Raw genomic sequence first — 15,619 nt, 5'->3', positions numbered from 1 at the left:
GCTCCCCAATTCTGTGTATTGTTTATTTTCCCTGCTCAGACGGGAAAAATATTTGAATGCAACCTCCCCCCACCTTTTTTTTTGGAAATAGAAAATTGAAAAGGCTAGTGAACCATGATTCAAGAGGCTGAGAGGGAGCTTCTTTCTTTCCTAGCATTAATTAACTCAAGTTCGTTAGGACGTTGAGTCTGCCGCACAGTTTTCTCTTGTTTGTGCTAAATCAGGTCAGAGAGGGAAAAACTTTTCAGGCAGACGCTGTGTGTTAACTCTGAAGAATGAAGACGAGAATCAAAGTGATATAACTATTACATAGACTTATAGTCATCTGTAGGTTTTTATTGTGTATAGTAATATGCAAAATGAGGATCTGAGTGCACAAATATTTCATCTGGTTGTGAAAATGAATTTTATCTAATTTTGGGGGTGGTTTAAATAGGGTATATTTGATGCATCATTTGGATTGGTTTGGGCTGGCATTCTGATTATGGAAATCTGTGTCAGAGGCAAGAGCGCAACATGAAAATCTTTTTTTTAAAGTCTATAATCGGGAGTCTATTTCTGTCTATTTGTGGCAATGATGAGGAGGAGTCTAATTGCCCTAACCCACGGCTGAAGCTGTTGTTTGCTTCTAGTGGATTTTGTTTCCTTGAAATCTCAGTTGTGGTTGGGCATGTTTTTATAGAACTCTACTTAAATCACAGTTTGTGTTGCGAAATCTTGTATTTCATAACTCTTTATAATAATGGAAAGGCAAGATGCATCCCCCTCAAATTCTGTACCCCATATTACAGTCTCTGGAGCTGGGCCAAGCTGGACACAAAATCCTACTGACTCATTGTTGGCCAAAGCATTATTATTTTGGCACTCGGGGATGGGGGTTCAGCAGGGGCAAGCCACAGGCTAATACGTTGCAGGTCTCACTAGCCCTGTGGAGGGTAGAAATTTATGTGCTATTCATTCACTAGGGATGTAGTTTGCCAGGGTGCTACTGACTGTTTCTATGACAACCCCAAGAAAGCTTTACACGGTGCTCCTATTGCTGAACAAGAGTGAAAGTGAGAAGGAGAGAGACTCCCCAAAACGAGCAGACCATTAAAAAAAAAGGGGGGGAGGCCCAGAGTTAGAAAGTTTTGACTTGAAGTAATTAAAACTCATAAGCTCTCTACAAGACTTGGGAGTCTCTACCCACCCCTCAAAATTCCTTGCTTCGAGAGGAAGAGAGCAAAAAGCTCTTTCTCAGACAACGTTCTTAAGAACTTCTCCACTTTAGCATCATACTTTGTTAATGAATCTGGAACTGATGAAGAGAGAAGAGTTGCCTTATATTGTGAGAACAAAGAGATGGTGGTATTTTTGTGAGGGGGTATATGCAACCCACATCTAGTTGGAGAGAGCCATACTTGGCCGTGAAATTTTCTTCTTCATTTGAATCTCTTAAATCTTTACTTCCTTCATTCTCACTTCCTTCCTTTAACCTGTCTTTCCATCAGCATATTTTCTTCCCTTCTTCCCCCCACTACCCCTTTCCCCCCTCTACTAATGGCAGGTGTTTCCATATCTTTCCTACATGCCTCTACTTCTCCCTCCCCTGTTTATTTATTGATTTGCCTTAGAGACAAGAGATGTTTTCCTAAAATACTATTCATTTCAGGTTATTTGTGCAGAGCTTTAACCTACAAAACGCTAAAAATAAATATTAAAATAATGTTTGTTCATTAGTCGCAACAGGGTAAACCTTCCTAGGTTCATAATTTTCTGCATTGAAAACTGAACCCAGATGACCACACGTCTCACGGAAAGGAATCAAGCTTGCATCGTAATTGCGAGCGGTGGTTTGATCCCATTATAAACTGAATCCTAGAAAGCTCAGACTCGGGCTTTGCTTTTGGAATGGAGTGAATCTGCCTAGTACGGCTGTCCTAAAGTGTGCGTTCTCAAAGGTGCCTATAATAAATGCTCCTAAATGAATTGCTGGTTTTCGGTGTTGGGCATTCAGCACTCCCATTGCTATCGCTAGGAATGGGTGGGGATGCTCGACAACCTGTCCATTGTTTCTGTTGTCATCCCTCTGTGTTACTTTTCTTAAATAGCAAGTACCTACACCGGTATTTCAACAAACCTCTAGCAGAACCAGCACGGCTGTTGAATTTATGAGGTTGTGGGTTTTTTAAAAGGAATTAAAACCTGTTCCATATAACAGCGGCTTTCCTGTCTTTTGTGGAATTCCATTTGCAACTTACTTCAGATAATTCCATAGATGCCCAATTCTGCCATAATACACTGATTATCTTATATGCTAGTTCAATGCATGTGTCAAGAATGTTGAGCTTTTCTGCTGTGACAATCGTCGTATTGTAAACGGACACTTGTCTATGCCAGCCCAAGTGCACAAGCAGCCCAAGTGGTCTCTTGGGGTGACAATATTTTCAACGGTATCAGTAAATCCATGTGCAGTCCAAGAGGTGTGCCCTAGGAGTCCATTTCTTGTCTTGGAGGTGCTAGGTGAAAATCGGATTGTACTGTTCAGCTTCCTAGCCAGCCCTGAAAGTGTGTAAAAATATTGCTGTTCTGTGAAAAAGGCCTATCAAGACTAGAAAACTCTTAAGGCAATTAGAGTAATGTTGTTGTTGTTTGTTATTGTTGCTGTTGCTGCTTTTAAATATAGCATCTTGATACAAGTCCTGAGTTTTGTATTTGTTGAGTGCCACCTGACCTTGACAAAGCAGCTGTACTTTCGTACCTCTGTCTTGTACACTGAGCGCTTCTGATCACAAGAAAAGGAAAGCTACGGGTAGTAGTGACAGAAGTGGGTGATTTTTTCCTTTGTTTTGCTCTTCATTCTGTTTTCTTCATTCTTCTTAATGTTCTTCATAGTCTAGTCTTCATAGCACCTCATGCTATAAAGTTAGTGTGAATTGAATTAATATTAATTTGCTATGATGTCCACCCCCCGAACCTTTCCAAGAGTGTAAAGACTCTGATTATACTGTAGTTTCGTTCCACACCAAAGCTTGCTTCTTGTTTTAAAAACGTACATTAGATTTAGTTTAAAAGTTTTGAAGGTCATGCAGTCCTTTGTAAAGGATGGATCCCGGGCCTAAAAAAACAACCTGGGAACCTGTATATTCCCAGGTAACAAGGAAGTGAGAATTTCAAATGAGTTTTGAATTTCAATGGCAGACTTCGAAAATGTTTTTTTGGGGGGGAGTGGAGTGGGGGGAGAAGGGCACAAGTTCGTTTCCCCTTTTATCTCTTTTATTCTACTTTCTTGAGCTTCGACTTGCACCCTCCCCCCTCTTGACACAGATATAGAAAAATAATCTCCGAGCTTTTGTGTCGGGATGGAACTCTTCCACCTCAACTGCCTGCCTGCGCACCCACCTTTAATCTGCCTGATGGAGGGGAAGGGGGCAGGCTCAGGTATTACCTAACACAGCTGCGGACAGATCACCTTTGTCTACAGTCCTCTGGGGGTTTGTCGCCAAGGTCATGGAGAGGTGTGGGGAGGCCTGTGTTTTTCTCAAGCAGACAACATATTTATGAGCGGCAAGAGGTTTGGAGGGCCCCGTATCCTGCTTTTAATGTATCTCAGGCTGACCTGTGCCAGATTTGCGAAGTGGCGGGAGAGGGTTGAGGGAGAGAAAAACAGTATTATCCCCCCCCCCCCATCTCCAGCCAAACGAGTTATGGCGGGGGAAAGCCTCCACCCTGCAATTTGCGAGCACAAATCCGAGAGCTCTGATTTAGCTGCCTGCTTAGTTGCTGGAAAGCTGGCAGCAAGGCCTGGAGCTGGCAGTGGGCAGTAGGCAAATGCTCGGCGTAGGTCTGTCTTTTGTGCCATCTCCGCGCACCCCACCGGAGCGTTCGGCTTGTCGAGGGTGCTGCAGGAATAAGGGTGGCAGCCCTGCGAGCGAAGTCAGGGTTAGAGGTGCTCAGAGTATCTGATGGTGCTTCAAGGAGGCGTATATGGCCTCTTTTTCTCTGGTGGTACTAGAGCCCTGATTTGTCTGTGAATTCACCCTCTTTGATGCAAACCTCTCTGTCTCTGCTCTGTGATATTGGGAGGTTGCGGGTGGTAAGGCGCTTTGTGCATGGATGGGCTGAATTAGAGGAAGCAAGCAAGCAAGCAGAGCTGTCTTCTAATAAAGCAACTGTGAGTTCGGCTATTGTTGCCTCACAGCCTTCTCTGTGCCCAATTCCTTGAGGACGGAACTTAGAAAAGTCCAGCAAAAGCACCCCAAGGCCATACCCTTTTCTTTACTCCCCAATGCAAGCCTTTTATTTTTTCTCGCGTCTCTTCATTCCTTTTCTTTTTAAAATCCTACCATTTTTACAATTTAGCTTTTCTCGCGTGTGCCTTTTTTAATTACCTGTTTGCTTTCCTGTTTTATGCACCACCGTTCTTTTTCTCTGGTCGTCATACTTTTCTTACTTTTTTATGTACTTATTCTTTCCCCTCAAAATTAATTATTTTAGTCCCCCCCCCCACAGTCATGTTTTCTGATGCCCTTTTAGTTGCGCATGTGGCACGAAGCAATAATAAGCAACAAAAAAGTGAATGTTGGAATGAAATAGATGAAATTAGCTATTTAAACTTTCAAAACAATGCATTTTAAGCTTTGCCATTTTAAAATAAAATTTTAATAGAGGGAATAAGGATTTGGTTTAGGTGAATAACTTCATATTGTGATGCTGGTCCGTTTGCTCTAATCTGCATGTATTATTAATTTTTTGGCAAATATCGGGGTGAAAATTGCAGAAAATAAGGAAGTGGCTTCATAGGGCTGACTGAAACCCTAGTTTTGGAAAGCAAAGATGTTTGCTGAGGCCAGGAGTAGCAATACCAGGAACTTGCAAAGAAATAATATCTGTATGCATTTTAAATTAATGCTACCTGAACTGAGAAAAAAGTAGGGCGGCAATATCTTAACCACATGCATATTGAAAGAGAGAGTTGTAATTGGAGGGAAATATTTTTCAGGGTTTTCTTCTCTTTTTTTGTACAAATAGTTGGAAAGGCAGCGAGGACGGAAAGAGAATGAGATTGAGAGAGAAAGAAAGATGGAACAGCTGCTTTTTCTGAGGCCTTGTGGGACTGTCTTTTTTTGGAGGTTGGGGCGGGGGAGAAGAGGTGGGTGGATGCTATGATATTTATTTATTTAAAATATTTTGCCAGTCACCTCCTTGCCAAAAATCTGCTGGCCAATAAAAATTTCATTGCGGCTGGACTTTGCTTATTCATTAGATATGAACTTGTCGATTTGGCAAATTGTTTTCCATCTCTTAACTGCACAGTCTCTCTCTCTCTCTCTCTCTGCCACCCCCTCCCTGATTCCTTCTCCGCCAACCTCCCCCCCCTCCACCTCCCTTTCTCTTTGATGCAGCCATTGGCTGCTCCACGATGTGTCTCCTTGCCAAATAGGTGGATCCCTTCTCCTCTCTCTCTCTCTCTTTTTTTTCTGCTGGCATTGGCACAGGCAAATGGTTGGGGACTGAGCATGAAAGGAGAAAGCAAGCGAGCAAGAGAGTTTAAGAGGAAAAAGGGAAAGGAAAAAAGGGGGGAAACAACAACAACAACAAAATCCCTCATACCCCAGCAGTTGGGTTTTGCCAGCAGCCGATCACAGCTGATTCCAGAGCGGAGTCTGTCCCTTTTCCCCTAGACCTGCGATCGCCCCTGTTCTCAGGCGGAGGGAGCCACATCTAAGTTGCATCTTTGCATTTTTGCCAACGCTGAGAGAGATTCTTTCCCCCCTCTCAACTCCCCCTCCTGATCACTTGCTGTTATTCTGCCTGTTTTCATTTTTCCCCTTCATCCTTCCAATTATTATTATTATTATTATTATTATTATTATTATTATTATCCTTAAGAGACATTTGCCTTTTTTTTTTTAAAGAAAACATATTTTGTGTGTGTATGTGTGTGGTGATGTTGATTTATTTTTGTCCTTCGCTGATGTTTCCATTCCTAACCTGCTTTCTTCAATTTTTAATCCTCCTTTTTTGCTATCCCACTGTTTTTATTAAATAAGACTTTTTTTAAAAAAAAAATTGGCTAACAGTTTGCAGTGGAGAATGCAGCCAACAATTGTTTTCCACCCAATTTAAGAAATATCCTGCACTCTTCTGTGCACTTCCTTTTTATATTTTTTACTTTCCTCCTTGTTCTCCCCTCCTCCCTCTTCCACCTCGCAGCCCCAATAGCACCCCCCTTCCACACTCTGCAATTCTGAGCCCAGAATTTCTGAATCGGGGGCTTAGCTTCGCCGGGATGAGCCAGAGCAATGGTAATTATTTCCATTTTTGACTTTCCCCCTCTCTCTTGGATGTTTTTAGCTTTAGGGAAATCTTTACTTAAAAAATAAAGTCAGAAAGCCTCCTAAAATAATTGATCGAGTATATATAAATTATCCTGAGCATTGTATCATGCAAGGGAGATCATAGCCAATTTTGTCTTTAATTGCAACATTTCCAAACAAACTTTATTACTTTTATTTTTAAAGGTAGTCAAATTTTAATTCAATTAACTTATCTTGATTTTTTTTTTTAATCTCCAAATTTATCTTCTGGTGGTATTCTGGAAACAGTGTTAATCCTCCACACTCCCAACATACCTGCTTGGCATCCCTGTTCTACTGTTGTGTTTTATCTTGTTGCTGGGTTGGATCGTATTCTGGGCTTGCATATTTTTCCCCTTAATTTTTGTCGGTTTGTGTATGCATATATATATATATACAATTTAACATACAAATTTCAGCTTTAAGGGTGATTCTTCTCCCTTTCCTATTTTCTTATTCTAACGTTTTCCCCCCTTCTTTTGTTTTGCACCCTTTATTCTCGCCCTTTCTCCCCAGGATGAATTCCACCCCTTCATTGAAGCTCTTCTTCCTCATGTCCGTGCGTTTTCTTACACATGGTTCAACCTGCAAGCTCGGAAACGAAAGTACTTTAAGAAGCATGAGAAGCGGATGTCGAAGGATGAGGAGCGCGCTGTGAAGGACGAATTACTTGGTGAAAAGCCTGAGATCAAGCAGAAATGGGCATCCCGGCTGCTGGCCAAGCTGCGCAAGGACATCCGCCCGGAATTTCGCGAGGACTTCGTCTTGACCATCACGGGCAAGAAAGCACCGTGTTGTGTCCTCTCCAACCCAGATCAGAAGGGCAAAATCCGCAGGATTGACTGCCTGAGGCAGGCTGACAAGGTTTGGAGGCTGGACCTAGTTATGGTCATCTTGTTCAAAGGGATCCCTCTTGAAAGTACTGACGGGGAGCGGCTATACAAGTCGCCGCAGTGCTCAAACCCGGGCCTTTGCGTCCAGCCACACCACATTGGAGTCACAATTAAAGAACTGGATCTTTACTTGGCGTATTTTGTTCACACTCCTGGTAGGTCATGCAAACGACACCACTCACTGTTTTTATATTTTGTGTTTTAATTTTTAAAATGGTTGCTTCCTTCCCAAAGTGTGTGTTTTCCTATGTCTGTGTTTCCTTTCACCCGTAATTAACAAATTGCTAACTTCGGAAATGCACTGGGATGACCCCACTGTACTTAGTAGTTCGAAAAAAGTTACTGTGGCCTTTCTTGACTTCCTGTTTCTCTCCTACCTGCGATGTCTGTAACTTTCCCAGGGTGAAGAAAACCCCTTTTCCCGCAGGCTGGGTGGTACAGAATAAGAATATTTATGTAAATGACAGATTATTTGAGAGAACAGGACTTCAATTTTATTAGAATTTGGAATTAAGAAATGTGCTTATCTTGAGGTGAGGCTTTTGTTTCCTTTGCTTGATTCCCCTCCCCCCACCCCAATTTCTTTTGTTGGCTTGATTTAGCATATCGACGTGCCCACGGCTTGCAAACTACAAACATACAAACAGACACTCCTGGACATTTTTATGCTTTGTACAGCAGCATTAGAGCAATAAAACTGAATTTTCCACATCTGCTGTCCCACATAGGAACAAGGTTCTCAGGGGAAAGGGATTATGGAAGAGAATTTTAGAACCCTTTTTCTTTTGTTTCTGTGGCCTCTTTTTCTTCTTCTTCAACATCCCCCCCCCCCTCGCTGCCTGCACGTTTGTGCACACATGTTCTTATTTAATTTTGTTTTCTTATATATTTATTTCGGCTCCCTTTTCATTTTGTTTTCTTTCCAGCTTAAAAAAATACTGGTTAATTTTTAGCCTCTGCCCCAGGTACACTCTATTTGCTGCAGACTTTGAAATCCGAATGGGCTGGCAGCCGGGTGATGGTGCGTTTACCTTTTGCTGCACCAAGTTCTAAGGAAAATGAATTTAGCCAAAAACGTTTCTCCTTCCTTCTCCTATTTCTCACTTCTTTTTTCTTTTATTTTCATCTAAGTTGTAAGAGGCCCGATATCAGGCTTGTTTTCTTCTTTGCCAGTTCTTTGCCAGTTGCACATTTCCTTCCCTATATAGAATAACTGCAAATCTCGGCTATGTTAAATTCAGTAGTCTTATCTTTGCCACCTCCTGTATCCCAGCACAGTTTGTGTTTCTTTAATTTCAGTCTAATAATATTGTCAGGAGTCTTTTCTCCTTTTTTAGAATGTGCCCACCCAGTATGTATACAGCAGCCTCTGGACAATGTCAGGAGGTTCACCACAGCGCCTGCGGATGGCATTTCTGGCACACTTTTATCATCTATTCTGCACAGCTCAGGGCACGTCCAGGCTGGGCAAGTAGCAAACAGTATTCCCCTATTCCTTTTCCTACAAATTCTCTTCCTTTCCCTTTCCCCTATTTTTAAAGTAAAGAGCACCCCCCCCCCCCCGCTGACCTTCCTAGACAATTTTACATACAGCACATTCTTATCACAGAGATATTCCCCTTCCTTCCTTCTGCCTGCCACATAATTCTATCACATGCACAAACATGCAGAATCTGAGCATGGGCATGCAAAATCCCACCTCATGTTCATACCACTATCTAGCACATATTCCACTTACAAACACAGGTCCGTATGTGTCAAAGAAAGTATGCACCTTTCTGTCTGTTTATTCCTCCACTTACTAGATTTTTAACCTGTCTTTCAGCCCATAATGATACCCACAAGACCGCAAACTCAATCATGCTAAAACAAGTTAAAGAAACAAAATGTTTTAAAAAGTTATCCAGATTATTTACATTATTAATATAGACCTGAGACATAATGTCCCAAAGACTTATCACCACTTAAATACTGAATTGAGCATGCAACTGCTAGGCAAACTTTGTGAGATGAGCCAGCTGGATCATCTCTGGCATTTATATTATAGTGACTAAGGCAGTTTTCCCTTGTTGCTGGCAAACCAACCAACTGGGCAGTTAAAAAATGTAACTTGATCTCTGAACTGTCCATTGTGTTCATTTTATGCTTCTGTTCTTGAGCATGTGGACGCACATGCACATGGTGGGGCGGTACAGGCTGTTGCCACGGTGAAACCTTCAGGAAAGTGATCCAGCCCCAAGGCTATTTTTTGGGTTAGGGTTATCTGTGTAGGATTCCTTTTCATCTGAAATGCTGCAGGGTCATATTTTGAACATTCAGGAATTTGGCAATATATTTTCTGTCGCTGTAGAAGATAGTAAGGAAGAAGGACAGGGCAAACGACAGAGTCTCATATGAGAGTGAAGAACCAAATTCACACTTACAAGATAGAAAAAGATATCAGAAGAGCTCTTCATACGAGTGATTTTTGTTGCTGTTCTTATACTGTAATAGATAACAAATAATCAGCAGTGTCCTGGTGGTGGTGATGGCGATGATCTGTCACAAAAGGTTAATCCCATTTTTAAATTTTATTAACAATAGTACCCTATGCAAGAAACATAACTTCATTTATAAGGCCTCCTTTTAATTTATGTACTTGGATGTGAAAAACAATGGGTCAGAGTCGTAGTTAAGCATGCGCAACGGTGCTGGCAGAGTCTCATACCCCTTCCCCTTCTTCCCCATAACAGTACAGCCAGCCCCCTGAAAATGCTGCGTCCTGGAAGATGCCTTTGCCCCCTGCACCACAGGCTACCCCGTGGAGCAGGGTGCCCAAACCTCGTGAAGGGACTGCCATGATGACTAGCTGCCGAAGCTTATTTTTGCAGGCCATGATTCTGCATGCTAGGTCACACGGTTACAGCTTTGCCTCTGTTCAATTTCAGATCCAGGAGTAAAAGCAATGAAGGCAAAGTGGAGGTGTGGTGGTTAGACAGGAAGTAGAATTCATCCATAGGTTCTTGCTGGGTGAGAAGTGCCTGCCAAAACCCAACTGCTTGGGCTAGTGGAGAAACACTCTGCAGTTTGAAAGCTTACCTGAGTTTCAAAGCTAATCCTGCACTGGTGCCTAGAAATTAAAGCCCAGGTGAAATAAATCCTGAACGAGACTTCCTCCACTATACTGCTTTGTTTCTCCTGGCTTTTGTCCTTCTGCCATCACTCTTAGGAGAGGACAGCAATGAATGCTTTAGGCCACAAATCTAGATTTTTGCTGGTTTTATGAGCAGGACTACCATTTTATGAGGAAAACAGTATTCCTAGTCCAATGGCTTCCTCATAATTTTATTTAGTAATCTAAAAGTTTAATATCCCCCTTTCTATATTAAAAGGATACCCCAATGGGGAGACAATTGTTGTGAATCTATCCTTGATTCTCCCCAGCTGCCACCTGTTTTTAGATTTTATTTTTTAAATAGTGATTTTTCAGCAGCCAGGCTGCAAAACCGGAAGTATCCAGAAGTAAATCCCAGTTGGGGAGTGGGCTTGGGGTATGTTCAATGGATACTGGATTGGTAAACCATACTCTTCCCCCCCCCCCCCCAGCCCCAAATACTCATCTGTGAGCAATCCACACTTGCATTATCTTGCCAAATGTGGATTTGGGAACACGTGTTTGCTAAGATGGCGTGAAGTTCAACCCTAAAAAGGTGGCAGTATTATCTATGTAGCTATTGCTATAAACATCAAAAATGACAATTTCTGCCTTAATAGGCTCCCAATCTAAGCAAAAGCTTTAGTCCTATTAAGAAATGTAGTGAGAAATTTTAGAAAAATATAATAATGTGTAGATAACAGCCTGACAGAAATGCCAACTGTCATAACTTCATCACAAGTCTTTAACATGTCTCATTTCAGCTGTAAAAATGATGCAAGCTTCTAGCTTTTGCGGGGGTTGGAGAAAAACCTCTATGCAAATCTCTTCATTTCTCTCTGTTTCACCCCACAGAACAAAAAGCAGTGGGGACAGGGAGGAGGTATTTTAATTGGGGGAACCAAAAGGGGAAAGTGGTCCCAATCCAACTCAGGACCCTCCCACGGCTGCTGTTACATTTTAAAGAAGCCACGGGAGATCCTGATTGCACATCTTCTGTGCCACATCTAGTTGAGCACGCCCTTACTATGACTTGTGCACTAGTCCTGATCCTGCATTGGAAGCCTGATAAATGTGCAAACAGAATGGAGAGGGCAAGGGGATATCATTCCCGTAAAGGGGTTTGTGGAATCCTGTTCAATCAATTTTCTGATTCTTGATACGAACTGCACAAGTCAGTGAAATAATGCATTTTACTATAACTGATTGCAATCCATTTTTGATTAAGGTAATTTTACTTCTGTGGGAAACTATGCACTTCTTAAAGAGCTAAATGGAAGATACAATTGAGCATGTTTTATTTCACTTGCTAAAATAATTTTTTTAATTAAAAAAACCCCTTTAAAACTGTTCCAAAGGTATGAGTCGCCACAGGGATGATCTTATAGGTGCTTATAACAATCACAGCAGTAGGTTCACTCATCCATAGGTTCAGTAAGAGCGGAACGGTCTCCCTCTCTGGAACCTGTGCAGAAGAGGGTGACCAAGATGATCAAGGGTCTGGAAACAGCCTTATGAGAACAGTTGAGGGAATTGGGTATGTTTAGTCTGGAGACAAGGAGACCGAGAGGAGTCATGATAGCCATCTTCAAATATCTACAAGGCTGTTCCATGGAAGATGGAGCAAGCTTGTTCTCCTGCTCCGGAGGGCAGCACCTGAACCAATGGCTTCAAGTTACACAAAAGGAGATTCCAACTAAACATCAGGAAGAGCTGTTTGACAGTGGAGCAGACTTTCTTGGAAGGCGGTGGATTCTCCTTCCTTGGAGATTTTTTTCAGCAGAGGTTGGATGGCCACCTGTCACAATACCTTAGCTGAGATTCCTGCGTTGCAGGGGCTTGGGCTAGATAACCCTTCGGATCCCTTCTAATTTTACAATTCTATGATTCTCTTTCAACTTTGTCAGTCTGACCTCTGGGAGCTTGAAGCTTTCCTGGGGTACAGGTTGAAGCCCTTGAAAACCTGCAAAACCCCTTTGATCAAATACTATCCCCTGGGATGGACTCATACAAACATATGCATGGCAGTAAATGACAGCTCTGCAAAGCTGAATAGAAAACTTCTGCATTGTTTATTTTATTTTATTGTACTGTGTTGCATTGCATTGCATTTAAGGAGCTCAAATCTCCACAACAACCCTGTGAGGGAGGTTAGGCTGAGAGGCAGTGATTGGCCCAAAGTCACCCAGTGAGCTTCATTGCTGAGTGGGGATTCGAACCCTGGTCTCCCAGGGCCTAGTCTGACACTCCAACCACTACATCATGCTTGCTCTGTACACAGCCTTAAACGCTACACAAATAGAGATCTCTAGATTCAGAATACTTAAAAAGAAGAACTATTTCTTCTTAGGGGTGTATATTTGTGTGAGGTTTTTTTGTTTGGTTATATTATTATTTCCTTTGGTGAAGGTAGGCAAAGAGCTATGGCTTGTGATTATTTACTTGCTAACGGCCTCTTCTATATTGCCACATTAGGAGCATTTGTTATTAGCTGTCTAGTAAATGACACTGACTATGCAACAGCTAACTCAGCCTCCATTAGTAGAAGCATGCTTTGCAAACAGGAAGGTGCTTTTACTAGATCCAAAGTCTGGCAACCCTCCCTGTTTGCAACTTCTACCATGTATCCCCTTGCTCCTGCCATTTGGAACTTTCGTTTATTCTCTGCTCTTGTCGTCTGATCAAGGGCTGTCCATCAATATGGCCAGATTTCTCCCCGGACTTCTCTTTGATATCAAACACTTTCAGGTTATGGAGTGGTTTGGGGGTGCAAAAGTTGAAGTGACCTCTTTCCACTGTCCAGTATTGGCGCCGTATGAAGAGTGCACAGCATAAAGGCTGCCTATCCTTTCCTCTTTTGCTTTTCTCCCTCGGGTTGCATTATTGATGAATTTATTATTCATTTAAGTCCCACCTGTCATGGAGCCAAGGTGGGTCACATATGCAATAGAACAATGTGTCATCATATAGGAAGGATTTGCATGTGTCTGCTTGCTTGACTGAGATTCTAGAAAGGACACACTAAGCACATTTTTCAACTTTTGCCAGCCTGTGAGCCTTAGCCATTCCATTTGATATACGGTAGGAGGTATATCACAGCACTGAGGATCTATATTGGTTAGGCATGTCCTCTTGAAATGCTTTCGGAAGAGTTCTGGGCATCCCTGGATCCCTTACCCCTTTACCCATATTTCAAAAGGAGGTGGGTAATGACTTTCACACACCAGATAGTAATAGAACTTCTTACTGTACATAAACACTGTTTGCAGCGCTTCACATACCCCCTTTACAGAGGACTGAGGCTGAGATAGGCTAAGCCTTCAGGTGAGATTACATTTGGACCAGCAGCCTCTCAGATGCAGCTCTTTCTCAGCCACAACACTGCAGCAGTTGTCTGTTGTTTGCCCACAGTAACCAGCTTCTTAAGATAGGCAGCCTGCCCACGGTCTTCTCTGTTCAAAGGGGGCTACCCCAGCATTTCAGACTTTGCAAGATAGTCTGGCATATTTTGAGTCAAGGCAATAATGCATTATTTACTCCACATGTAATGAATTTGGGGAAATGGTTGCAAGGCTACATGATGCACTGAGCATTCCGTCTGTCCTTTCAATTAGGATGAAATGCTGTGTTCTGCTTTTAATAATGGAGTCCTATGTGAGAAGGGCATTTTAAAAGAGTCCAGCGCATGGAACAAGATATGCAATAAAAGGCAGTAAAACTATCAGATATAATTTGGGCATGCCAGAGCCCACATTTTGGCCCATGTACTTCTCCTGTACTGTTCAATATGATTATTGCCTGCTTTCTTGTTTAACCATGGGACTGGATCTCCTGAAGTTATGATGGAAAGTGCAATTTACTCTCTCACTACTTGTATGAGATTCATAGAATTATACAGTTGGAAGGGATCCAGAGGGTCATCTAGTCCAGCCCCATTCAATGTAGGAATCTGAACTAAAGCATCAGTGACAGATGGCCATCCAAGCTCTGCTTAAAAACCTCCAGTGTAGGCGAGTCTATCATCTTCCAAGGGAATCAGTTCCATTGTCAAACATCTCTTACTGTCAGAAAGTTCTTCCTGATGATTAGTTGGAATCTCCTTTCATGTAACTTGAAGCCATTGGTTCAGGTGCCAATATCAGAAGCACATATCATCACATTCAATTTACATGCACCTATGATAGTCATGCCAAAAGGTACCCATGTCACTTGCAGTAGTACAGTTTGTTCAGCAGGGAATTGTTTTGAATTTAATCTGGTATTGCTCTGAAGCTTGCAGACTAGTTTGTCTGCAGACCATTGTGAAGTGGAAAGCTCCACAATACCACCCCCTAAGTCTTTGAAAAGCTCCTGACCGTACACAAGCAAAGAGGTGCATAAAGCAGTAGCTAGACAAGGGATAAAAGGTGCTCTTAGATTAGGTTCTGGGAAAGAAAGCGGGTTACTGAATCAGAGGAGAAATAAGAGTGTATACTGAAGTGCATGGTGCTTAGCTGAGAAAGTGAGGTTAAGACGAATATTTTTTTAAATTAATTTTTTTTACCAGCATCACTTGAGAAAGTCTGAGTTAGAATGGTGGCATGTATGATTTCCATGCATAATGCTGGCTCTTTTCCCAACTCAGCAAAGCTGTTGGCTCACCGTGAATCTCCTTGCTCACCTTTGAGATCCTTGGATAATATGTCAAACAGTATTAGATTAAAAAGAATTCTCACTCCTAGTTCAGTTATCTGTTTTGAAAAACTCCACCCATGATGAACTAATTCAGAGTCCCCCAGGTGCAATAAGTTGCTTTCTACTTTGGCAGTAGGCAGAGGAAGAAAGATTCAGCTAGGTAATCTGGGCATCTTTCCCATCCCCCACGCTCTGGACAGATTTTTCTCTGCCCCATCTCCTCTCCCCAGTGCCAGTGCCTGGAGATGCTGCAACTGCCTTGTATGCCTCCTTCCAGGAATCATGCATGACATCAGGTTGAGGCTTCTGAACTTCCACCCTGTTAGCCGTGGCTGGCATCAGGCACAAGATGCCGCCTGTGATAAATAGGGGCAGGGTATTGCAGATCAGGAACTTTCCTGGTTCTTAGGCCACATTTACCTCCTATATGATGCCAGTTTAAATGGTCATGGCTTCCCCCAAAGAATTCTAGGAGCTTCAGTTTCTTGTGGGTGCTGAGAGCTGTTACGAGACCCCTATTTCCTTCTCAGAGCTGCATTTCCCAGAGTTCCTGTGATTAATTGATTATTAAACCACTCCGA

The 15,619-nt window shown here is 42.3% G+C and overlaps 1 protein-coding gene across 14 annotated transcripts in view; it reads left to right on the top strand.

The window, feature by feature from the left end:
• NFIX (nuclear factor I X) overlaps positions 1-15,619 on the top strand; it is a 251,611-nt gene that overhangs the window by 111,986 nt on the left and 124,006 nt on the right. For 11 of the 14 annotated variants that reach the window (XM_083420214.1, XM_083420212.1, XM_083420207.1 and 8 more), the window contains one exon: positions 6,855-7,386. In XM_083420214.1, coding sequence (XP_083276340.1) covers positions 6,855-7,386 — 532 coding nt within the window. Of the gene's footprint in view, positions 1-5,454; positions 6,288-6,854; positions 7,387-15,619 lie in introns of those variants that run through there. The other 3 variants (XM_083420209.1, XM_083420206.1, XM_083420202.1) reach the window with 3 other exon arrangements.

The sequence above is a fragment of the Podarcis tiliguerta genome (assembly GCF_965153285.1).
Source record: "Podarcis tiliguerta genome assembly, chromosome: 17".
Classification (NCBI taxonomy): domain Eukaryota; kingdom Metazoa; phylum Chordata; class Lepidosauria; order Squamata; family Lacertidae; genus Podarcis; species Podarcis tiliguerta.
Note: the sequence above shows the minus strand (reverse complement) of the source record. Positions and strands in the feature narration are given on the sequence as shown.